The 26,485-nt window shown below is 45.3% G+C and overlaps 1 protein-coding gene across 1 annotated transcript in view; it reads left to right on the forward strand.

Annotated features, from left to right (window-relative positions):
* Positions 1-887: 887 nt before the first annotated feature.
* The window catches only part of LOC129857596 (G patch domain-containing protein 8-like), a gene marked incomplete at its 3' end in the record, with an annotated part of 54,615 nt that continues 29,017 nt past the window's right edge, over positions 888-26,485 (forward strand). Inside the window, exon 1 of the mRNA XM_055926026.1 lies at positions 888-2,084. Coding sequence (XP_055782001.1) covers positions 1,962-2,084 — 123 coding nt within the window. The remainder of the gene's footprint in view (positions 2,085-26,485) is intronic.

Raw genomic sequence — 26,485 nt, forward strand, 5'->3', positions numbered from 1 at the left:
TTCATCTGAAAACACTGTGATGCTGTGTGTCTGTCTACTGAGACCACTGACAGGTCAGAGCAGTTGAAGGAGAGGAGACAGTAGAGGACTTTAGATTATTGAGATGCACTGCCTTTACATAACTGTGGGCATGCAAGCAAAGAAGTCGCCATTTCAGCACTACTCTCCTGGACAGTCAGTTCTATTGCTCTCAGGTGTGTGTGTGTGTGTGTGTGTGTGTGTGTGTGTGCGTGCGTGCGTGCGTGCGTGCGTGTGCGTGGGTGCGTCGCTGTTCCATTTCAGCACCAGTTCAGTGGACAGCGCCAGTGCTTAAACTACATGGGTTATAGCGCCGGGTACAGTTTACTGCAGCCATTCTTTGGAATGTAACGACAATGAAACTCACTCAGTAAATCTGACAACACCATTCCCTCATTACTGAATACTGATTGGTAGACATATTTATCACCCAAATGTGCCCTACATGTGGACATGTTGCCATCACTGTCATTTGTTGTCCCATTTCCTCATACATCGAGTTTCCACAATAGTCATGGATCCTAAAACTGATACGAGTTGACTACCAATGCTTGACTAGTAGCCTATCAGCTCTGTGAAAAGAGCCACTGGGGTCTTTATTGAATTGGCGCTTTTAATATGATGGTTTCTATGAAATGATGAGGGAGGGGAAAAGGAGAAGGAAATTGGGAGGGCAGATAGAAAGTTCATGGAAGACAAGACTTGTCGGTTCAGCGTCCCCCAACAGACATGAGTGTGCCACACACACACACACACACACACACACACACACACACACACACACACACACACACACACACACACACACACACACACACACACACACACACACACACACACACACACACACACACACACACACACATCTGACTGATTATCAGACACAACAGAACCGGTCTTTAGCTGTAGTGCAGCGCTGATTACGCAGACGGGACTCTCTCTCCTCATCGACCTCGTTCCCTCTCATAGTGTGCGGAGGAAAGAGAGAGAGTGAAAAGGCGCCTCTTCATCTCTGATTATTCAGACTGAACGGAGGCACGAGCGATACCCCCTCCTCCTCTCTTTCTCTGCGCCGGAACCCGGGTGACGGGAGCGCCCGTGTCACAGTGACAGCTCCACCAGCGAAAGAGACGAGACAGATTATCTGGGGAACGGACTCTGTAGCTTTGTTGAACACTAGGTGCTACAAAAGCAAAACACCAAAAACTCACGGGCTCTTTCTTCAGAGAACGGACACAGCTTCTGCTGCGCCTGTGTCTGTCTGTGTCTGCATGCACTAAAGAGAACTATCAACTCGGGTGACTGGATTTACAGTTATACATCCACGAACTAAACCGTCTGGAATCTATCAGGAAAATAACGTTTTTTTTTTCTTCAAGAGAGACTCCAAGGGCACAAGGCACCTGTCAACAGCATCTAACTCTGCTCGGTAAATCTGCTCGAGCCATTCTCAGTGCCATCAGATACCGCCACACTAAACACCCTCGCCTCTCCCCAGAACTGAAAGGAGAGAAAGGAGAGAGGGATAGTCGAGAGAGGGGAAAGGTAAGAAGGAAAGAGAGAAAGAAATATTAATTATTCTGTACCAGGAGCTAGATTTATAATTTTACTAGAACATTGGCATGGCAACCACGGGCATCAACAGGCTACACATCCTACCGCCCTGACTATTTAACCGACCCTCAGTGCGTTACTCATGCTTCCTTCCATAAGCAGCCTGAATAATTAATTTAATAATAAAGAAGAAACACTTTTTATTGAAGTTCCATTTTCCCTGAGGAGTAGCTGAATATCCTCCCCTCGACCTAGGTCAGACTCGGACTGAGAGGAGGGACACTTGACTCTCTGCTTCACCTGGTGAAGAGTCCGGTAAACCGGACCGACCGACGTTCGCACACACTCAAGACCCCTGCGCATGGGGGATTGCGGCCCCACGAGGTCGGATGTCGTGCAGTACGTGCTATTACCTGGTCATCAGCTCCACACACCTGAGCAACGGCCACTTCCGGCGTGTAAAGGGTGTCTTCAGGGGACCGCTCTGTCGCACGGCCTCCAGCCAATCACCGGTAATGTACCTGTGTGTGTGTTTATGTGTAAAATGCCAAGCCTGCTAAGAGACTTTGGTGCTCAGGTGGAACTGTATTTCTCTACACATGTTGGTGCTGGCAGATTATCCTTCTAAGGGATCAATCGAAATTCAGGCAATTGTTACCTGGAGGAAAATGGGGGAGGGTCATGCTTTTTCAGTTTCAGTCAGCAGGAGTGTTTATTGTTTCATCCAGGGGAGGGTCATGTCATTTGTAAACGATTAAATGTAAGCATTTGTCAGAATTTTGAATGTATGTACGACTATGTGTAACTTTAGTGTACAACCCTGCTCTCTCTCTCATTCTCCTCGCTTAGCCCACCTGTGTGGGCATTTAGCGTTCGCCTTTCCATTGGCTGTTCGATCAGTCCCTCTTTTTGTTTGGCGTATTCTGAACGTGGGCGTGTAGAGTATCTGGCGAATAAAATAGCGCGTGTAGTGACGACGTAGGGAACTGGCGCGCAACAGAATTTTGGTGTTCAAAACAACTGGGAACTCTGAAATCTCCGACTTCCAACTTCAATCCGATCTCTTCCGACTTCAGATTAAGAACGGTCATCAAACTCTGAATTCAAAGTCGGAAACGATGGCATCTTTCTAAAGCTCAAACTTTCCGACCTAAAGATCGCTTTGTGTCATGATTTGACCTTTTTTTCCCCTGAGTTCCCAGTTGTTTTCAAAGCACCAGAAAACAAGCATGGCGCCACACAATTAAGCAAGGGACACAGCTCGGGAAAAAGAATCTTCACACTAATGTATAGGTTTCATGCAGTCTCTGTCCGTGGAAGAGAGCCTGGAAAAGTTCAATGGAATTTTGGAGTTGATAGGCGATGGTTCCTCAGTGCGGGAAAAAAAGTAAATAGATGAAATCTGGTGTTGGAGGAGATGCTACAGAATGGAGAGGATATCTGTCCATGTGGATGGCTGGACTATCTGGATGCCTACGAGTTGTTCTCCTTTTCTGTTTGAGTGATATGTTTATCCTAGGCTGCCTGTTAATTCATATAAATCTGATTAGTAAAAAAATATTTCACTGTGTAAATTCCTTGGGTAAGCCTTGCATTATTATTCATAAAAATTCCTCTTTAGCTCTTGGAGTCCCAGGAAAAGCTAGACTAGGCCTACAATACGTTGTTGTACACTTATGTCAAGCATTTTATTTACTACTACAGCTTGCTGAATGTAAAATACAGAAGCCTAAAGAACTGGGGTGCATTCATTATTCTGCATTCATTATTCAAAATATTTCTTAAACGGAAGTTAACGAAACGAGAAGGGACCTACCTGAATTTGTTCAATAGAACGTCTTATTTTGCTCTGTTTGCTTCTGTTTGGTTATAAACGGCAAACAGTTTCTGTAATGAATGCGCCCCTGGCTGGGGAATGAGAGAGAGTGCGTGCGATGGTGTGATCAAAATACACCATATGAGTAACCTGCTAATGTACCTTTCTGGATCTTGTACTCTGTGAGAATAGACCCAGAACTGATCCAAATGGTTGGATAATCCGGCCTGGGCTGTATGGTACTCCCTGTAAATATCTCCATTGGCCTTCTAGGCAGAGTTCCTCTATCCAGTGTCTGTGTTCTTTTGCCCATCTTAATCTTTTATTTTTATTGGCCAGTCTGAGATCCGGATTTTCTTTGCAACTCTGCCTAGACGGCCAGCAACTCGGAGTCGCCTCTTCACCGTTGACGTTGAAACTGGTGTTTTGCGGGTACTATTTAATGAAGCTGCCCATTGAGGACTTGTGAGGCATCTGTTTCTCAAACTAGACACTCTAATGTACTTGTCCTCTTGCTCAGTTGTGCACAGGGGCATCCCCCTCCTCTTTCTATTCTTGTTAGAGCCCGTTTGCGCTGTTCTGTAAAGGGAGTAGTACACAGCGTTGTACAAGATCTTCAGTTTATTGGCAATTTCTCGCATGGAATAGCCTTTATTTCTCAGAACAAGAATAGACTGACGAGTTTCAGAAGAAAATTATTTGTTTCTGGACGTTTTGAGCCAGTAATCGAACTCACAAATGCTGATGCTCCAGATACTCAACTAGTCTAAAGAAGGCCAGTTGTATTGCTTCTTTAATCAGCACAACAGTTTGCAGCTGTGCTAAAATAATTGAAAAAGGGTTTTCTAATGTTCAAATTTCCTTTTAAAAATATAAACTTGGATTAGCTAACACAACGTGCCATTAGAACACAGGAGTGATGGTTGCTGATAATGGGCCTCTGTACACCTATGTAGATATTCCATAAAAAATCAGCCATATCCAGCTACAATAGTCATTTACAGCTTTAAACAATTGATCAGTTGATTGACAGGTGTAGGCTACTGTAGAATAATAAACTTTCATGTATTTTATTCAAACGCTCTGGCAGGGCAAGGTCAAAATATTTCCTAAGGGAGAGGGCCATCCATTTTCATTTCAAAGAGGTCCGATTACCTCCAGGTATCCTCAAATTAAATAACGTTCAATCCCTAACCTTTCAGAGTATCCTCCTAACCTTTCCTTAATGCCAATGTAGCCTTGGTCTATGGATTAGACTGGGGGGAGGGGGGGGGGTGTTTGGGCATGCTTCAAGGGTCTCAAGTAATTCACACATTATTTATGAGTTCTTAATGTGAGATGAGACGAACTGGCAGAGCTGACGGAAGAGAGGAGCAGCTGCCGTGTGAGTGTGTGTTTACTGTTCCTATTACCAGGCTGTCATGTTCGGTCTGATAAGAGGGTGTCATGAGAGAACAGAACCACTGTCTTCTACAGAAGGGTCTCCCAAACTCGATCCTGCATGTTTTGGGTCCTGTCCTAGCACTATACAGCTGATTCAAATAATCCAAGCTTGATGATGAATTGGTTATTTTAATTATGTTAATAATGTGTGTGTGTGTATGTGTGTGTGATGTAAAGTTTAGTTAACAAACTATGCAGTGCGTGGAGTCTTGTCGGTCTTGAACAAGTCTTTAACAAAGTGTTTAACAGTTGAACCAACTTGTGAAGTGGAGTCCTGAGGCCGTATCTAAGTTGTGTTTCCATATGTACATTATTATCATCATTAGTACAGCACTCCTGTAGCATCATCACTGGTGAGGCATTGTTCCAACCTTCATTACCACTACAAAGCTTACTTTCCTATAGTTATCTGAGGCCTGAGGGTTTAAGAGCAGCGGGGGAAGAGGGGGAGTGAGGAGAGAGGAAGTAAAGAGAGTAGGAGAAAGAAGAGGGTGAATTAGAGAGAGGAATTCTCTATACCTCTCAAGGCAAGGGACTCCTTACCCCTGCAGCTCTTTTCTCTCTCTCTCTCTCTCTCCCCCCCCCCCCCCCCCCCCCCCCCCCCCCTCTCTCTCTCTCTCTCAGCACAACACAGTACCCATTTAGTTAATTGCCTTAAAGTGGCCTAATGTGGTTATTTCGACTGCATTTCAGCATTTAGACAGTTTATTTTACCAGGTGAGTTTTCAGTATTATATCTACGACCTGGGGAGTAGTTACAGGGGAGAGGTGGGAGGATGAATGAGCCAATTGGAACCGGTGCACTATTGGATTACTATAGCAGCACACCGCCATATCGGCTCCCGTCACTTATATGGCAAGTGTCCAATATTGACTTGCTTATAGCCAGTTAGTCACCAGGGGTCCGAACAGTGCTGTAGGAGGACATTAGTGGTGATCAGTAGAACACTTTGTGGTGGTCAGCACTGAACCAGTCTAACACTGATGTGGTGGAGCAGGGTCACACCCACACACCATTTAGTCCCACCGAAAGCATTTCAGACTGGCACCTCCTGGCACGTATTGTGCTGAATACCAAACTGCCGCTGCTAAACTTTCAGACACAGTCACAGTTCTGCTTTTTCAGCCTATTACTGGTATGCAGAAAATATGCGTGTGTGTGTGTTATACTGTGCTATATCGTTACTGGTGTTTCATCTGATGTCTAACATAGAAGAGAAATATACCTGTACATCAAAGCAGACCAGTGGAATAGATACTGTAACTAGAAATCACACACATACACAGATACACACACAAACAGTTGTACCATTTTACGTGTTCCTATCCAACTGTGTTTTTTTGTTTGTGTCCTTGCGTTGTTTGTAACTTATTTTTTAACTTAATGCTGCTGCTACCGTCTCTTATGACCGAAAATAACTTCTGGACATCAGAACTACGATTACTCACCACAGACTGGCAGAATCCTTTTTTTCCTTTAACGAGTCCGACGAGCCCGATATGAATGACATACTGGTTTCCCGGGAACAGGCCCAGATCCCCGTCATTTGCATGAAGAGAAGGCGGAGAAAAAGGGGCCGGAGGGCGGGCTGCCTTCTGATAATTTGTAGGCGATCAAATAAATCCTCACTGCCTTCCATTCTGATAGCAAACGTGCAATCTTTGGAAAATAAAATCGATGACCTACTCGGAAGATTAAACTACCAACGGGACATTCAAAACTGTAATATCTTATGCTTCACAGAGTCGTGGCTGAACAACGACATTATCGACATTCAGCTGGCTGGTTATACGCTGTATCGGCAGGATAGACCAGCGGCGTCTGGTAAGAAAATGGGCGGCGGACTATGTATTTTTGTAATAACAGCTGGTGCACGATATCGAAGAAAGTCTTGAGGTTTTGCTCGCTTGAGGTAGAGTTTCTCATGATAAGCTGTAGACCACACTATCTACCTAGAGTTTTCATCTGTATTTTTTGAAGCTGTCTACATACCACCACAGACTGATGCTGGCACTAAGACCGCACTCAATGAGCTGTATTCCGCCATAAGCAAACAGAAAAACGCTCACCCAGAGGCAGCACTCCTAGTGGCCGGGGACTTTAATGCAGGGAAACTTAAATCGGTCTTACCAAATTTCTATCAGCATGTTAAATGTGCAACCAGAGGGAAAAAACTCTGGACCACCTTTACTCTACACACAGAGACGCATACAAAGCCCTCCCATGCCCTCCATTTGACAAATCTGAACTTAATTCTATCCTCCTGATTCCTGCTTACAAGCAAAAATTAAAGCAGGGAGCACCAGTGACTCGATCAATAACAAAGTGGTCACTATGCTACAGGACTGTTTTGCTAGCACAGACTGGAATATGTTCTGAGATTCCTCCGATGGCATTGAGGAGTACACCACATCAGTCATTGGCTTCACCAATAAGTGCATTGATGACGTTGTCCATCCGTGTGGCCGTACGTACATAACCCAACCAGAAGCCATACCCCAACCACAGTCAACATCCGCACTGAGCTAAAGGCTAGAGCTGCCGATTTGAAGGAGTGGGACTCTAACCCGGAAGCTTATAAGAAATCCCACTATGCCCTCCGACAAACCATCAAACAGGCAAAGGGTCAATACAGGACTAAGATTGAATCGTACTACACCGGCTCTGACGCTCGTTGGATGTGGCAGCGTTTGCAAACCATTACAGACTACAAAGGAAAGCACAGCCGAGAGCTGCCCAGTGACACGAGCCTACCAGACGAGCTAAACTAATTCTATGCTCGCTTCGAGGCAAATACCCCTGAAACATGCATGAGAGCACCAGCTGTTCCGGAAGACTGTGTGATCACACTCTCTGCAGCCAATGTGAGTAAGACCTTTAAACAGGTCAACATTCACAAGGCCGCAGGGCAAGATCGATTATCAGGACGTGTACTGCGAGCATGCACTGACCAACTGGCAAGTGTCTTCACTGACATTTTCAACCTCTCCCTGTCCGAGTCTGTAATCCCAACATGTTTTAAGCAGACCACCAGAGTACATGTGCCCTAGAACACTAACTTAGCATGCCTAAATGACTACCGACCCATAGCACTCATGTCTGTAGCCATGAAGTGTTTTGAAAGGCTGGTCATGGCTCACATCAACACCATTATTCCAGAATCCCTAGATCCACTCCAATTTGCATACCGCCCTAACAGATCCGCAGATGACGCATTTTCTATTGCACTCCACACTGCCCTTTCCCACCTGGACAAAAATAACACCTATGTGAGAATGCTATTCATTGACTACAGCTCATTGTTCAACACCATAGTGCCCTCAAAGCTCATCAATAAGCTACGGACCCTGGGACTAAACACCTCCCTCTGCAACTGGATCCTGGACTTCCTGACTGGCCGCCCCCAGGTGGTAAGGGTAGGTAACAACACATCTGCCATGCTGATCCTCAACATCGGAGCCCCTCAGGGGTGCGTGCTCAGTCCCCTAAAGGCACTACAGAGGGTAGTGCGTAAGGCCTAGTACATCACTGGGGCAAAGCTTCCTGCCATCCAGGACCTCTATACCAGGTGATGTCAGAGGAAGGCCATAAAACTTGTCAAAGACTACAGCCACCCTAGTCATAGACTGTTACCTCTGCTACCGCATGGCAAGCGGTACTGAAGCGCCAAGTCTAGGTCTAAGAGGCTTCTAAACAGCTTCTACCCCCAAGCCATAAGACTCCTGAACATCTAATTAAATGGCTACCCAGACTATTTGCATTGCTCCCCTCTTTTACACCGCTGCTCCTCTCTGTTTATTATCTATGCATAGTCACTTTAATAACTCTACCTACATCTACATATTACCTCAACTAACCGGTGCCCACACACATTGACTCTGTACCGGTACCACCTTGTATATAGTCTCGCTATTGTTATTTTACTGCTGCTCTTTAATTACTTGTTACTTTTATTTCTTATTCTTATTCGTATTTATATGTATATATTTTTTAACTGCATTGTTGGTTAGGGGCTCGTAAGTAAGCATTTCACTGTAAGGCCTACCAAAGGCGATGCAATTAAAACCGTAACGAAACCTGTTGTTTTTGGTGCATGTAACTAATGAAATTTGATTTGAAACACATACAGACAAGAGCGCACAAATACACACACCTCTGATCCAAGTGTGCGGAATAAACAGAGCTCTAAACACTTCCCTCTTCAGCTGTCAATCATACTACTGCAAAGATAGAGAGAAATGGGTAGAGGCAGCAAAATAACTGTGTGTGTGTGTGTGTGTGCGTGCGCATGCGCGAGTGTGTGTGTGAGAGAGAGAGAGAAAGAGGTATGAATGTGTGATTCTCTGACTCAGATAATTACAGATAATTACATTTGACAGAGTTTGACATTCAGTTCAGTCATTGTTAATATTTGATTTGGGCAGACTAATGAATTCATTACGGTTAATTGCATCGCCTTCGGTTGATAAATGCAAGTGTAATATCAACACTGTGCCCATGCAACATGACCACACAGGCAAGCGGGCAGGCACGCACGCACACACACACACGCGCACGCACACGCACACGCACACACACACACACATACACACAGGGAGAAAAATACAGTCTGGGCACTGAAAGCTAAACTCAGACTAAAGGACATTCTGATCCAGATGCACATTCAGTCTACTCTGGTGATTGAGTGCCTATATGGAGTTGTAATAATGAAGTTCTGAACACACACACACTAACTCTCTCTCAGGTTGCCCACCTCTCTCCCTGCGGATTAGAGGCAGCTGTTTGCCTTTATGGTCATTACTGATCTGCACGTTTGATAATTATTAACACACACACCCAAGTGATTGGAGAATTTGATAATTACTAACCATCTGGAGCCCCATTCTAGCTAATCACATAGAAAGAAAGAGTGAGAGAGAGATATATGTGTAGAGGGAGGGAGAGATCTTAAAGGGAAATGTCACCGCTGGGGTGTTTTTCCAGTCTCCCGACATAATTACGAGTGATGAGGGTGTTTCAGACATAATTATGCACTATAGTGGTATTTTTTGACATTTTTGCACCGGGAGGTCAAACAATGACGTCCTTGGTTGATTGAGCCTGCTGTCTGATCTAAAAATGAGTACATTCATGTTTGTAGCAATTTTTGTGGACTTTGCCGACTGCACGATCACACTAGCTGCGAGTAGATATGTTTGTCCTTGTTCAATAGAGCCATTGGACTTGTCTCAACTATGTTCCTAACTGCCAGGACATTGCTGGATATCTAGGTTGACTCATTTTCCCTGGATTTTTAAAGACTACAGCCAACGGGAGCCCTACTTCCTTGTTCCCAACCTCTGTACGTTTACAGGTTCATGGGAGATATGCTACCGTGCACTGTCTATCCGAGATTGCTAAAAAAAATAGCTATAATGGCTGCTTCTGATGAATCCTTTTTCCAAGAAGAACTGGAGAATAATTTTGTTGTTGTTATTTTACATAGGAACATACAGACTTTATGACTTTATGACTATTAGTCTTGGAGTAACTATACCTGTGTGTTGTTGTAAAGGCAGTCATTATTGTTCTCCCCCTTAGACGAGGAGGAGCATGGATAGGACCAAGATGCGGATTGAGGGAAATAAGCCATCTTTTAATGAAAACAGCAAACAAGACACTACAAAACTACAAAACAACAAATGTGACTAACCTTCAACCGTCCTGTGAGGACACAGGAACAAACACCCACAAAACCCCAGTGAAACCCTGGCTGCCTTAGTATGACTCTCAATTAGAGACAAACGATACACACCTGTCTCTAATTGAGAATCATTCCAGGCCGAACACAAAAACCCAACCTAGAAATACAAAACATAGACTGCCCACCCAAAACACACGCCCTGACCATAAACACATACAAAAACAACATAAAACAGGTCAGGACCGTTACAGAACCCCCCCCTCAAGGTGCGAACGCCGGGCGCACCAGCACAAAGTCCAGGGGAGGGTCTGGGTGGGCAGTTGACCACGGTGGTGGCTCAGGCTGAGGGCGAGGTCCCCACCCCACCATAATCAATCCCCGCTTCTTTATCCCCCTCCCAATGACCACCCTCCCACTAACACCACCTAAATGAAGGGGCAGCACCGGGATAAGGGGCAGCACCGGGATAAGGGGCAGCACCGGGATAAGGGGCAGCACCGGGATAAGGGGCAGCACCGGGATAAGGGGCAGCACCGGGATAAGGGGCGGCAGGTCCTGGCTGAGGGACTCCGGCAGGTCCTGGCTGAGGGACTCCGGCAGGTCCTGGCTGAGGGACTCCGGCAGGTCCTGGCTGAGGGACTCCGGCAGGTCCTGGCTGAGGGACTCCGGCAGGTCCTGGCTGAGGGACTCCGGCAGGTCCTGGCTGAGGGACTCCGGCAGGTCCTGGCTGAGGGACTCCGGCAGGTCCTGGCTGAGGGACTCCGGCAGGTCCTGGCTGAGGGACTCCGGCAGGTCCTGGCTGAGGGACTCCGGCAGGTCCTGGCTGAGGGACTCCGGCAGGTCCTGGCTGAGGGACTCCGGCAGGTCCTGGCTGAGGGACTCCGGCAGGTCCTGGCTGAGGGACTCCGGCAGGTCCGGGCTGAGGGACTCCGGCAGGTCCGGGCTGAGGGACTCCGGCAGGTCCGGGCGTAGGGACTCAGGCAGGTCCGGGCGTAGGGACTCAGGCAGGTCCGGGCGTAGGGACTCCGGCAGGTCCGGGCGTAGGGACTCCGGCAGGTCCGGGCGTAGGGACTCCGGCAGGTCCGGGCGTAGGGACTCCGGCAGGTCCGGGCTGAGGGACTCCGGCAGGTCCGGGCTGAGGGACTCCGGCAGGTCCGGGCTGAGGGACTCCGGCAGGTCCGGGCTGAGGGACTCCGGCAGGTCCGGGCGTAGGGACTCCGGCAGGTCCGGGCTGAGGGACTCCGGCAGGTCCGGGCTGAGGGACTCCGGCAGGTCCGGGCTGAGGGACTCCGGCAGGTCCGGGCTGAGGGACTCCGGCAGGTCCGGGCTGAGGGACTCCGGCAGGTCCGGGCTGAGGGACTCCGGCAGGTCCGGGCTGAGGGACTCCGGCAGGTCCTGGCTGGACGGCTCTGGCAGGTCCTGGCTGGACGGCTCTGGCAGGTCCTGGCTGGACGGCTCTGGCAGGTCCTGGCTGGACGGCTCTGGCAGGTCCTGGCTGGACGGCTCTGGCAGGTCCTGGCTGAACGGCTCTGGCAGGTCCTGGCTGGACGGCTCTGGCAGGTCCTGGCTGGACGGCTCTGGCAGGTCCTGGCTGGACGGCTCTGGCAGGTCCTGGCTGGACGGCTCTGGCAGGTCATAGCAGGACGGCTCTGGCAGGTCATGGCAGGACGGCTCTGGCTGACTGAGACGCACTATAGGCCTGGTGCGTGGTACCGGAACTGGAGGTACCAGGCTGAGGGCACGCACCTCAGGGCGAGTGCGGGGAACAGGAACTGGGCACACTGGACTCTCGTGGCGCACTCTAGGCCTGGTGCGTGGTACCGGAACTGGAGGTACCGGGCTGGAGACACGCACCATAGGGAGAGTGCGTGGAAGAGGAACAGGGCTCTGGAGATGCACTGGAAGCCTGGTGCGTGGTGTAGGCACTGGTGGTACTGAGTTGGGATGGGAAGGTGGCGCCGGATATACCGGACCGTGAAGGAGGACACGTGCTCTTGAGCACCGAGCCTCCCCAACCCTACCAGGTTGAATGGTCCCCGTAGCCCTGCCAGTGCGGCGAGGTGGAATAGCCCGCACTGGGCTATGCAGGCGAACCGGGGACACCACCTGTAAGGCTGGTGCCATGTACGCCGGCCCGAGGAGACGTACTGGAGACCAGATACGTTGGGCCGGCTTCATGGCACTCGGCTCGATGCCCAACCTAGCCCTCCCAGTGCGGCAAGGTGGAATAGCCCGCACTGGGCTAAGCACGCGTACTGGGGACACCGTGCGCTTTACCGCATAACACGGTGTCTGACCAGTACGACGCCCTCTTACTCCACGGCAAGCCCGGGGAGTTGGCTCAGGTATCCAACCCGGCTTCGCCACACTCCCCTTTAGCCCCCCCCCCCCCCCCCAAGAAATTTTTGGGTGAGCCTCTCGGGATTCCGGCCTCTCCTATGTGCTGCCTCCTCATACCAGCGCTCCTGGGCTGTGGCTGCCTTCCTCTCCTCCCGAGAGCGGCGATTCTCTCCAACCCTTCCCCAGGGTCCCTTTCCGTCCATGATCTCCCAAGACCATTCCTCCTGTGTCCAGTGCCTTAGTTCCTTTTCTCTTTCCTCAATCCGCTTGGTCCTGTTATGGTGGGTGTTTCTGTAAAGGCAGTCATTATTGTTCTCCCCCTTAGACGAGGAGGAGCATGGATAGGACCAAGATGCGGATTGAGGGAAATAAGCCATCTTTTAATGAAAACAGCAAACAAGACACTACAAAACTACAAAACAACAAATGTGACTAACCTTCAACCGTCCTGTGAGGACACAGGAACAAACACCCACAAAACCCCAGTGAAACCCTGGCTGCCTTAGTATGACTCTCAATTAGAGACAAACGATACACACCTGTCTCTAATTGAGAATCATACCAGGCCGAACACAAAAACCCAACCTAGAAATACAAAACATAGACTGCCCACCCAAAACACACGCCCTGACCATAAACACATACAAAAACAACATAAAACAGGTCAGGACCGTTACAGTTGTAGCTGGCTGACGTGTGTCTGACATTTCTCCTATTCTACACCATGCTGCTACAGCAGGAATACAGACAGTACACAACGATTGCCCATGCTTGTCTAATAGTGTTTACTTCTTCCTCTCACAGACAATACCGCTTGGATACAAAAAAAGTTGATGACTCTTAAAAGGATCCTCCCCTTTTTTTCAATTTTCACCTGAAATTACATACCCAAATCTAACTGCCTCTAGCTCAGGCCCTGAAGCAAGGATATGCATATTCTTGGTACCATTTGAAAGGAAACACTTTGAAGTTTGTGGAAATGTGAAATGAATGTAGGAGAATAACCCACCATAGATCTGATAAAAGATAATACAAAGAAAAAAACAACTGTTCTTTTGTATCTTTGAAATGCAAGAGAAAGGCCATAATATATTATTACAGCCCAGGTGCATTATACATGTTGGCCACTAGATGGCAGCAGTGTATGTGCAACTTTTAGACTGATCCAGTGAACCATTGCATTTCTGTTCAAAATGTTGTATCAAGACTGCCCAAATATGACAAATTTGTTTATTAATAACTTTTTATGTTCAAAATTGTGCACTCTCCTCAAACAATAGCATGGTATTCTTTCACTGTAATAGCTACTGTAAATTGGACAGTGTAGTAAGATTAACAAGAATTTAAGCTTTCTGCCAATATCAGATATGTCTATGTCCTGGGAAATGTTCTTGTTACTTACAACCCCATGCTAATCACATTAGCCTGCATTAGCTCAACCGTCCCATGGAAGGGACACTGATCCCGAAGTTAAGAGATGTGAAAGGTCTCATAACGACAATATCCCCTCTTATCAAAGTTACTCAGAACACCTCACTACACCTCACAAAAACACCATATGCAAATATTCCCTCACAAATGGTATAGGATTTATTATAAGCTTTAGTAGTATATATTTCTTCTGCGGTACATACAGTACCAGTCAAAAGTTTGGACAAACTTAATCATTCCAGAGTTTTCTTTATTTTGATTATTTTCTGGTTGAGAGTATGCCAAGAGTGTGCAAAGCTGTCAAGGCAAAACCTACTTTGAAGAATCTCAAATATTAAATATATTTGGATTTGTTTAGCACTATTGGTTACTACATGATTCCATATGCATTATTTCATAGTTATGTCTTCACTATTATTCTACAATGTAGAAAATAGTAAAAATAAAGAAAAACCCTTGAATGAGTAGGTGTGTCCAAACTTTTGACTGGTACTGTATGTCAACTGTTCCTTTATACTGCTGTGTAAACTCACCATGAGAAAAATAAACATTTTGAATACAAGCCATGTCTACTTATTTGCTATATTGATAGACCAATTGACTATTTTACTGAAACATGTTTACTTGCCATCAAATTAAAGTTTAAATGATACACCAACTCCCTGCGTTACTTGTTTTAGCAGTAAGCTTGAAGCTAGTTTATCCAACTATATTTCAAGAATATCACATTGAATTGATCCAGCAGTTGTCATCAGCACTTTATTGGTTTCTGATGCAGCTGTAATCGTTTAGTCATTTGTCAGTGCACTTGTAAAAAATATTATATAAAACATCATTATATACAGTGCACTCGGAAAGTATTCAGACCCTTTGACTTTTCCCCCCATTTTGTTACGTTACAACCTTATTCTAAAATTGATGAAATATCTTTCTTCCTCATCAATCTACACACAATACCCCATAATGACCAAGCAAAACAAGTTGACATTTCTGCAAATTTATAAAAAATAAATCACTGAAATATCACATTTACATAAGTATTCAGACCCTTTACTCAGTACTTCTTTGAAGCACCTTTGGCAGTGTTTACAGCCTCGAGTCTTCTTGGGTATGACACTACAAGCTTGGCACATCGGTATTTGGGGAGCCTCTCCCATTCTTCTCTGCAGATCCTATAAAGCTCTGTCAGGTTAGATGGGGAGCGTTGATGCACAGCGAGTCCAGGCTCTGGCTGGGCCACTCAAGGACATTCAGAGACTCGTCCCGAAGCTACTCCTGTGTTGTCTTGGCTGTGTGCTTAGGGTTGTTGTCCTGTTGGAAGGTGAACCATCGGCCTAGTCTGAGGTCCTGAGCACTCTGGAGCAGGTTTTCATCAAGGATCTCTGTACTCTACGCCGTTCATCTTTCCTTCAATCCTGACTAGTCTCCCAGTCCCTGCCGCTGAAAAACATCCCCAGAGCATGTTGCTGCCACCACCATGCTTCACTGTAGGAATGGTGCCTGGTTTTCTCCAGATGTGATGCTTGGCATTCAGGCCAAATAGTAAAATCTTGGTTTCATCAGACCAGAGAATCTTGTTTCTCATGGTCTGAGAGTCCTTTATGTGCCTTTTGGCAAACTCATAGCGGGCTGTCATGTGCCTTTTACTGAGGAGTGGCTTCCATCTAGCCACTCTACCATAAAGGCCTGATTGGTGGAGTGCTGTAGAGATTATTGTCCTTCTGGAAGGTTCTCCCATCTCCACAGAGGAACTCTAGAGCTCTGTCAGAGTGACCTCCCTGACCAAGGCCCTTCTACCCCGATTGCTCAGATCGAAGAAAAGTCTTGGTGGTTCCAAACTTCTTACATTTAAGAATGATGGAAGCCACTGTGTTCTTGGGGACCTTCAATGCTGCAGAAATGTTTGGTACCCTTCCCCGGATCTGTGCCTCAACACAATCCTGTCTCGAAGTTCTACGGACCATTGTTTCGACCTCATGGCTTGTTTTTTGCTCTGACATGCACTGTCAATTGTGGGACCTTATATAGACAGATGTGTGCCTTCCCAAATAATGTCCAATCAATTTAATTTACCACAGGTGGACTCCAATTAAGTTGTAGAAACATCTCAAGGATGATCAATGGAAACAGGATGCACCTGATCTCAATTTTGAGTCTCATAGAAAAGTGTCTGAATACTTATGTAAATAAGGTATGTTTTTTAGTTTTTATACATTTTCTAAAATCTCTAAAAATCTGTTTTCACTTTGTCATTATGGGGTTGTGTGTGTAGATTGCTGAGGAGAATGTTTTCTTTAATCCATTTTAGAATAAAGCTGTAACGTAAACAAAATGTGGAAAAAGTCAAGGGGTCTGAATAATTTCCGAAGGCACTGTAAATATGTACAACAGCTAGCAATATCTATACCACAATGCAGTTGTGAGCATACGAGGCATTTACATATTATATTACAAAATCAGTCAAACTAAATATGGATGTTGTGTTGGTTGAATGTTCCAGGCAGGTTCCTGAATGTTCTTCAGCTGGTGAACCTCTTCTTGTGTTGGGTAATGACAGCTGGTTTAGCAGGCTTTCTCGCTGTGGTGATGTTGGCAGAGATGTTTTGTGGAGCTGTGACTCTGGCTCCTTGTAGACAACCGTCTGCTCCTTTCTGCACTCCACAGCCATGTGCCCTCTCGTACACTTTCTTAACCACCCACTGCTTCGACCTTTTGCAGAAGATTTGTTTCTACTGCAAGTCTCTTAGAAAGGCACGAAGACTGATCATGAAGATGTGTAAAACATGAAGACTGATTATGAGGATGTGTAAGACATGAAGACTGATTATGAGGATGTGTAACCATACAATGAACCGTGTTCATCTGTAAACAAAAGGGCACTGTAGAGTGGTATGTGTTTCGTTACACTCAGAGTCAATAATGGGGAATTGAGTTGGGCTGTTAGCAAAGATGAAAAAAGTTTGAGGGGGGCTTGTTTGTTGTGTAACTAGTTTGTTGTGTATGAGCACGTACAGTTGTGCTGTTGAGTAGACAAGCACTACCAACAAAAGGGAATAGAATGAAGAGTATATGAACAGCCCCTTTACCCCATGCCAAAGAACTGACTGTGAGGGTGTGAAACGTTTGAAGAGCACTTGTCTTGTAGACAGCTTAGTGTATTGGTGATTTTGTTTTCTAAAGAGGGTATTGTGCTTTCATAAATACCTTTGGCTGTCCTGGCTTGTTTCAAAGTCAGATGATGTTGAGCTTGGGTCTACAGGCGCTGTACTACTAAAGCTGATGTCAAGGCCATCAGCAGCAGCAGCAACAGGATAAGTGTGTAGGACACACAGTAGTCAGTGATTAGGCAACATTTTACTACTTTGTTACCATCAATACACACTCAAACAAGATACTACATCCACCCACCCCGTTCATGTCAATAGATCATGCATACTAACCTTCACACAATACCTAGCCCCAACAGACACAAGTCAGTCACCCACACCATCCCCTCTTTACTAATACCTATGTTTTCCAATGTAGACTTCAAGCCTTGCATGAACAATCAACTATGTCTCCATAATACAGAGAAGTTGTAGCCTACTTGTAAACACACCAACTATGACAACAAGACATGGACCATGTTTGTGCTTAGCTCCAGTTTATTTATTTGCTCATCATGGAGTCATGGAAATATTTAGTCGATTTTAGAAGATTCCTTGGGCCGGATTCACAAAACTGCCATTTTTTCCTTCACTATAGACTTAATAAGAAGAAAGTTAAGCAAAGTTGCTATTCCTCAATATTGTAAATGTTCTTAAGGTTTTTTCTAAGTTAATTCCTAAGAAAAAAGTTAAGAAGAAATTGAAAATAATGCTTTAGGATTTCTTCTTGGAAATGTACTTAACTTTAGGACAGCTAAACCCTTCTCTTGAGACGAATGGATACTTTTGTAACCATGAACGTTTTCTTGCGCCACAGACCCCGTTTGTCTACCGGATATTTAAATACAGCAAGAATACAAATTAAACACGCGTTATCTAGCTAGCTAGTAATTAACAATATATTACAATATTCTAGAAGTGTTAAATAGCTAGCGCTATCTCGTCAATTTGCAAAGAAGAACTTGGTTAATTTAGTTAACGTGGTTAGCTATTTTGGCTATAATGTCTTTACACGTTAGCTAGCTAACGTAGCTAACTAATTTACCGGTCGCGCAGTCCCTATACCACCATCTCTATGATGGACGACTCCTCCTCTAGCTGGTCCACATGAATGGTCTCTCAGTTCCCTTCTTCTTAGCTGCCGACTTGATGTGTCGGACCACTTTTTTTTACGGCGTCACTGTCCCTTGCCATACCTCCAACGGCAGAGACAGACTCGGCCACTCTCGCCCATCTTCTCTTTTTGGTCTCTGCAGTGACCCCGAAGTTATCAAGTCTCCCCAACAGCAACCTTTTCTTGGCTGCTATTTCCTCCACCATCACTTCAATCTCTTTTCTTGGTTATCCATTTTATTTTATTTTGATATAGCTAGTCTGATGGCTATAACGTGTGAAAAATAACGAAATAAAATCCAATCATCCCTGTCACATAGGCTTATTTATTGGTTTCAAGCACATCACTAATGTCAATGCCACATAACATTTACATTTTAGTCATTTAGCAGACGCTAAATGACTTACAGTAGAGTGCATACATTTTTTTACATTTCATTACATATTGAGACAAGGATATCCCTACCGGTCAAACCCTCCCTATGCCAATTGTGTGTCGCCCCACGGACCTCCCGGTTGCGACAGAGCCTGGGTGCGAACCCAGAGACTCTGGTGGCGCAGCTAGCACTGTGATGCAGTGCCCTAGACCACTGCGCCACAAGACATAAGAAGATATTTACGAAGTTCTTTAAGAAATATATTTACCAAGTTCCTAAGAAAACTACGAATTCCTAAGAACATTTTGAGGAATTGCATTTATGAACTATCTTATGAACTTCCTTTTTAAAGTAATGTTTTGTGAATCCGGCCCCTGGTGCTGAGCTTGATTTTGATGCCGCTGCAGATGTTGATGGGATCGGGCTCTAAATAGAACAGATAGCCATGTTAGCCTCTGTGATAGTTAGTTAGCTAGCTAGCTAATGGTTAGCTAACATAACCTAACAAAGCTAACGTTAGCTTGCAAAGTTACAAATCACATCGCCAGATAGCATCTGGCTAATTACATTGTTATGTTTTGAAATGTTTAGGCAACATATTATGAACGCTAGCTAGCTAGATTTTGGTTTAGATAAACATGTAGTTCACTAGTTAGCTACGTTACCTCAGCTCAACTTATTTTCTGCTGTGCTGATGTTGGCTGATCGGATGCCTTCCTCTTTGAAGTGAAAGGGAAAATCGATGGAATATCATCACTTTTCAACGCTCAACAACATTGCAACCCCATCAGTTGAGACTACAGTTCCGTTTCGAAATCCTCTGGCAGAAAGTGCTGGCTACAAACACAGAAATGTTGCTATTTCTCACGTCAACTGGATACACCTCCAAAATCGCTAGGAATTCTGGACAATGTGGTTTACTTACAACCAGGAAATGTTGCTGGCCGTTCTTACCAGTGAGATGCAGAAACACTTGTATTGGTGTGTAATGAGGAAATTGAAAAATGTTACTACACATGTGATATGTTAATAACATACTAATGGACATATATAGTGAAATAGAGCACCAGTGAAATTTCCCTTTAAGAAAATGCACTCACAACCACAAATCAATATGGAATGAGCATAATTGGTTTATAGATAGAAGTTAAAACATTCTTCAAGGTTTCTCTCATATGGGAGCTTTGCCCTGGTTCATCTCTGAAAACATGTTTTGTGTTGTTACTAACTTCTCTATTTTTCGCCAAGAATCTTGTTCTGGAGGCATCGTTGCACAGTAGTCACTAGTTGGCACAGGCACAAAGTCATAACATCTGATTTTAAACCTAACCCTTACCTTAACCACACTGCTACCCCCAATGTTTAACTTTAACCTTCAATTAAGACCTAAAAGCCTATTTTGACTTTGCAGCTGACCTATTCAGGACAAGACTCATGACAATAAACGTCAAACTGCCCTTTTCTCCAAGAAGAAAATACCTTTCAGCTTCACACACCACATTCTTCTTCCATCTCTCTTTGTTTCCTTTGTACATTCCCCCTTTCCATCAGCTCAACTTTTTATTTTCCCAATTTTCTTTCTTTGGCCACTGGCTGTTCTCTCATCTCTCACTCCATATTGCCTTTCTCCTTTCATCTCTCTGCCCCATACATTTTTTAGCAGGTCAACTGATCAGTGGTTGGACCATCCTCTGTTTTTATTTAACCTTTATTTAACTAGGCAAGTCAGTTAAGAACAAATTCTTGTTTTCAATGACAGCCTAGGAACAGTGTGTTAACTGCCTTGTTCAGTGTCAGAATGACAGATTTTTACCTTGTCAGCTCAGGGATTTGATCTTGCAATCTTCCAGTTACTAGTCCAATGCTCTAACCACTAGGCTACTGCCATGTTTGTGTTTGCTTTGAGTGTGTGTGTGTGTGTGTGGAAATACATGGAAATACAAACAGTAATTAAATCAAAACACTTTGATTTAATATCAACTACACACATACACACATGCGCATGCACACACACACACAAACACCTGCACGTGTTTGTGTTTATGACTGTAGCCCTATGTGTGCATGTATTTGTGCATATGTTTGTGGTGTGTGTGTGTGTGTGTATGTGTGTGTGCGCGCGCGCACACGCGCATGTGTGTCTGTGTGTAGTTTATATTAAATCAAAGTGTTTTGATTTAATTACTGTTTGTATTTCCATGTTTATGTATGAGACCAGGTCAGGGATAACCCTGAAAGAGCACCGTGCATCAATACCAACAACTCAGAGACACACACACGGGCCATAGGTCTGACATAGATATATACTGAACAAAAATATAAACGCAACATGCAATAATTTCAACAATTTTACTCAGTTACAGTTCATATAAGGAAATCAGTCTAATCTATATATTTCACATGATTGGGCAGGGACTCAGTCACTTGGGATCAACGCCCACCCACTGGGGTGCCAGGCCCAGCAAATCAGAATGAGTTTTTCCCCACAAAAGTTCTTTATTACAGACATAAATACTCATCCGTTTCATCAGCTGTCCAGGTGGCTGGTCTCAGACGATACCGGAGGTGAAGAAGCCGGATGTGGAGGTCCTGGGCTGGCCTGGTTACACCTGGTCTGGGGTTGTGAGGCCGGTTGGACGTACTGCCAAATTCTCTAAAACGACATTAGAGGCGGCTTATGGTAGAGAAATTATGCTCTGGTGGACATTCCTGCAGTCAGTATGCCAATTGCACGCATCCTCAAAACCTGAGTCATCTGTGGCATTGTGTTGTGTGACAAAACTGCACATTTTAGAGTGGCCTTCTATTGTCCCCAGCACAAGGTGCACCTGTGTAATGATCATGCTTCTTGATATGCCACACCTGTCAGGTGGATGGATTATCTTGGCAAAGGAGAAATACTAAGAGGGGTGTAAACGAACTAGTGTACAAATTTGAGAGAAATAAGCTTTTTGTGCATATTAACAATTCCTGGGATCTTTAATTTCACCTCATGAAACATGTTGAGTTTTTATTTTTGTTCAGTATATTAGAGACAGATATTACACATAGAGATGGACAGTAGAGATGAAAAGTAGAGATAGACTGTAGAGATGAACAGTGGAGATACTGTAGACAACCAAAAGCAGAGATAGACAATAGAGATAAACCGACGATATGGGGCACATTAACAATGAAGAGAGAGTTTGGACACAGCTCTGTATTTCCCACACCACTGCAAAGAGCCTCTGGGTTGTTTTGTTGTTTTGTATGCAGGCCCATTGCCCACGTTGTGAATGTGTGTATGTGTGTCTTCTCTGGATGTGAGGTATATCCATGTCCTGCGGTGTTGGATTACTCATTAAATAGAGAAGAACGGAGGGAGGACAGGAAGGGAAACCCTCCAAAGATGAAAAGTATGAAGGCGGTGTGTGTGTGTCGTGTGTGCATATTTTGAATATTTATACATTTCCCATCTGACTCTTGGGAAGTAGATAAAGGGCCTCGTTGCCAAACTCCGAAAGTATCCCGTTAAACATTTCACAGTCTTCCATTGTCTCCAAGCCCCGAGGCCAGGAGCAAGTAGCATCAACATAGTTCTACTTTCTTATTTTCCCTTTCTATGACTCACTATTTCTCTCTCTGTCTACGTCTCTGCTTTGTAACGCATTGATTTTCTAGTCAGTCCATGGCGTACTGCATCTGTGCTGTATTAGAAGTTTACTGAGAAGAGAACGCTGTCAAATAGTTTAGGAAAATCCAAAACAGAGGCTTCAGATGCACATGAAAAAAATACACAAAGACAAACGTCTCTGTTACTCAAACCTTATTAGTGCCCATTCACTGTTGTGAAGTAGGAAGCTTCTGTGTGTGTGTGTGTGTATGTGTGTGTGTAGGTATCTGTGTCTGTGTGTGATTATGCAGTGTGTAAACAAGAGGCTGCCTGGATCTTTAACTTAAAGACCCTTGCTCCCTTCGGTCTCAACGTGGACTTTGATCTGAAGCCATTCTTGTGATTGTTGTGACTTTGCCATTGTGGTTGTTTGTAGGCTTGTGTGGTCTTAAGTGAGTCTATGATCGTATGCTATCCATTTGTATTTATTGTATGCTGCTCTTTCTATGCCATTTTAATATTTGAGAAATTAACCAATGATATTAGGCCACTCTTGGCCATGATTACAGACACCTGTGTGTCTTGACACTATATAAAAGAGTCATCCCGCAGTGTCTGTGATTGTACCCTGATGAAGACAGCTTGCCTGTCGAAACGTTGGTAAATTAAATATTTTTTGCATCTGAGCTCCTAGAGCAGGGGTGTCAAACTCATTCCACGGAGGGCCTAGTGTCTGCAGGTTTTTGGTTTTTCCTTTCAATAAAGCCCTAGACAACCAGGTGTGGGGAGTTCCTAACTAATTAGTGATGTTAATTCATCAATCAAGTACAAGGGAGGAGCGAAAACCCGCAGACACTCGGCCCTCTGTGGAATGAGTTTGACACCTGTGTCCTAGAGTGTGCGGCTCTCCTTTATTTTTAAAGTTTTCTACTCTGCTAGCCAGCACCTCGCCTAAATAGGTGTGTGTTTCTTTTTCTTCTAGATTCTAGCTGTCCAGTACAACAGGTAATCAACGTGGCTTAATGCTTTTACAGGATCCGTCTGTGCACTGATCTCTCGCTCTCTTATTCACACTCACACACACACACACACACACACACACACACACACACACACACACACACACACACACACACACACACACACACACACACACACACACACACACACACACACGCGCACACACACACACACACACACACACACACACACACACACACACAGAGAGAGAGAGAGTCTTGCAAAGCTAACCTTGAGGGTACACACCTTTAGGGGAGTCCCATTCAACATCCTATTTTCCCTAACCCATTTTCTTACCCTAACCCTAATCCTAAACTTAACCCTAGCCCTAGCCCTAACCCTAACCTTAACCGGGCCTTAACCCTAACCCTAGCTGCTAACTCTAACCCTAATTCTAACCTTAACCCTAATCCCCCTAAAAATAGCATTTTCCCTTGTGGGGACTAACAAAATGTCCCCAGCTGGTCAAATTTCTGTTTGTTTACTATTAGTTTACTTACTAAAAGAATAGTTAAACACGTCCATACACACACACACACAAAGACCCACAGTACGCATGTTTTAAGTTCACTTCAGTTTAGCAGCTAATGGAGAATGTGTGTGTGTGTGTGTGTGTGTGTGTGTGTGTGTGTGTGTGTGTGTGTGTGTGTGTGTGTGTGTGTGTGTGTGTGTGTGTGTGTGTGTGTGTGTGTGTGTGTGTGTGTGTGTGTGTGTGTGTGTGTGTGTGTGTGTGATGGAGGCGCTATCAGGAGACAGGCCAGTACACCAGAAGTCCCCACAAGAATAGTTAAACACGTCCATACACACACACACACACACACACACACACACACACACACACACACACACACACACACACACACACACACACACACACACACACACACACACACACACACACACACACACACACACACAAAGACCCACAGTACGCATGTTTTAAGTTCACTTCTGTTTAGCAGCTAATGGAGAATGTGTGTGTGTGTGTGTGTGTGTGTGTGTGTGTGTGTGTGTGTGTGTGTGTGTGTGTGTGTGTGTGTGTGTGTGTGTGTGTGTGTGTGTGTGTGTGTGTGTGTGTGTGTGTGTGTGTGTGTGTGTGTGTGTGTGTGTGTGTGTGTGTGTGTGTGCGTGCGTGCGTGTGTGTGTGTGTGTGTGTGTGTAACAGAAGCGTGTGATTTATGGAGATGAGTGTCGTCGTCCTTAGAGGAGGAGAATTCTCAGGCCTAACTAGTGGCTGAATGATTCATCAGTCTGGCTGCGGCAGGCATCAATAATGGATGGCATAGCAGGTCATGTAGGATTCTGTGCCCTGTGATTAAAAGTGCCCTACTTCATAGCTAAACGCCTCACTTCCTCTCTTTTCCTGTTCCTGCAGAGTTAAAAACACACCTCTACACATAAACACACAAACACACCTACTCACACACCGCTTAACATCCCCTTCACAGCTAATCCATCTCAGCTCCTTTCATCTCACCTTAGACACACACACACAAGCTTACCGTTGCCTCATGACTACCTTTCCTTCCATACAATCATCCCTTCACTTTTAAATCTGATTCCTTACAGTTAGTTCATCACAGAAAGAAAGAGGGAGAAGAGCGGGGGGGAGAGAGAAGGAGAGAGAAGGAGAGAGAGGGAGAGAAAGGGAGGGAGAAGAGACGGAGTCGAGGGGGAGAGGGGGAACTGCTGGACATTTCCCTCCTGAGACACCCTCAAAGATCTCACCCCCCCAACCCCCCACCTCTCTCTCTCTCTCTCTCTCTCTCTCTCTCTCTCTCTCCCCCCTCTCCCATCTCCCCCCTCTCTCTTTCTCCTTCCTCCCTCCCCCTCTCTCAGTCCTTCTCCCTCTCCTCTCCCCCCTCCCTCCTCCCTCTCTCTCCAAGCTGTATGTGGGTGTTGATGTGACAGAACAAATCTGGGCCTATTAAGAAACATCCCCCCTTCACCTTATACTCCACACTATACATACTAATGCACAACTACAGACACAGAGAAGAGAGAACAGGAGTGTGTGTATGCGTGTGTGTGCGTGCATTGAAATATGTTCCACATAATCGTGTTACTTTCCTGTAAAATGAGGATGTTTGATGCCGGAGATGGCATTTAGGCATAAAGTGGAGAGACGTAATGAACAAGAAAAACAGAGTGAGGGAGAGAGGATGAAGGGATGGAGGTAGAAAGGTGTTAGTTGAGCCAGCCTGTGGAGAAGTGTAGGGGATAGAGTGTATGAGGCGATGTGTGTAGAGAGACAGTCAAAAGGAGACCAGTCAGTTTGAGAAGCAGAGTTAAAGTATTATATTATTGTACAGAGGGACGAGCTGAAATACTGGATGGTGAAAGAGAGGGAAAGAGTGAAATAAGATCAAATGAGGGGAGAAGCAAGAGAAAAGAAGAGAAGGGGTGAGGATGGAAGCGGAGCGGGTGAGGAGGCAGGGAGTGAAAGGGGTGAGGGTGGAGGGAGGGAGAGAATAGGGATAAAGAGGGAAAGTGGCAATGGCTACCCTTGGGGACACAGGCTGTGTGGGAGTTTAAAGAAGCGGATACACGAACATCGCCCTTTCTCTCGCTCTTTAATTGGTTTGTGATGTTTTCTTAAAGCAGAGAGAGAGAAAATCTCTAATTCAGAGCATTAGTTGCAGCTGCAGAGGTACCCTCCCCCAACACACACATCATGCAAAGCCATTAAAGAGCATAGAAAGAGCCGAGCAGCTGATCAAAACAGTACATTGAGTCACAGGAGAGAGCACACAGTTGTTTAAATGGTAGTGAGTGTTCTGTGTGTGTGTGTGTGTGTGTGTGTGTGTGTGTGTGTGTGTGTGTGTGTGTGTGTGTGTGTGTGTGTGTGTGTGTGTGTGTGTGTGTGTGTGTGTGTGTGTGTGTGTGTGTGTGTGTGTGTGTGTGTGTGTGTGTATGTCTGTGTGTGTGTGATGGTATGATGGTCTTCTAGG

This window comes from Salvelinus fontinalis, chromosome 6 (genome assembly GCF_029448725.1).
Source record: "Salvelinus fontinalis isolate EN_2023a chromosome 6, ASM2944872v1, whole genome shotgun sequence".
NCBI classification, from domain to species: Eukaryota; Metazoa; Chordata; class Actinopteri; order Salmoniformes; family Salmonidae; genus Salvelinus; species Salvelinus fontinalis.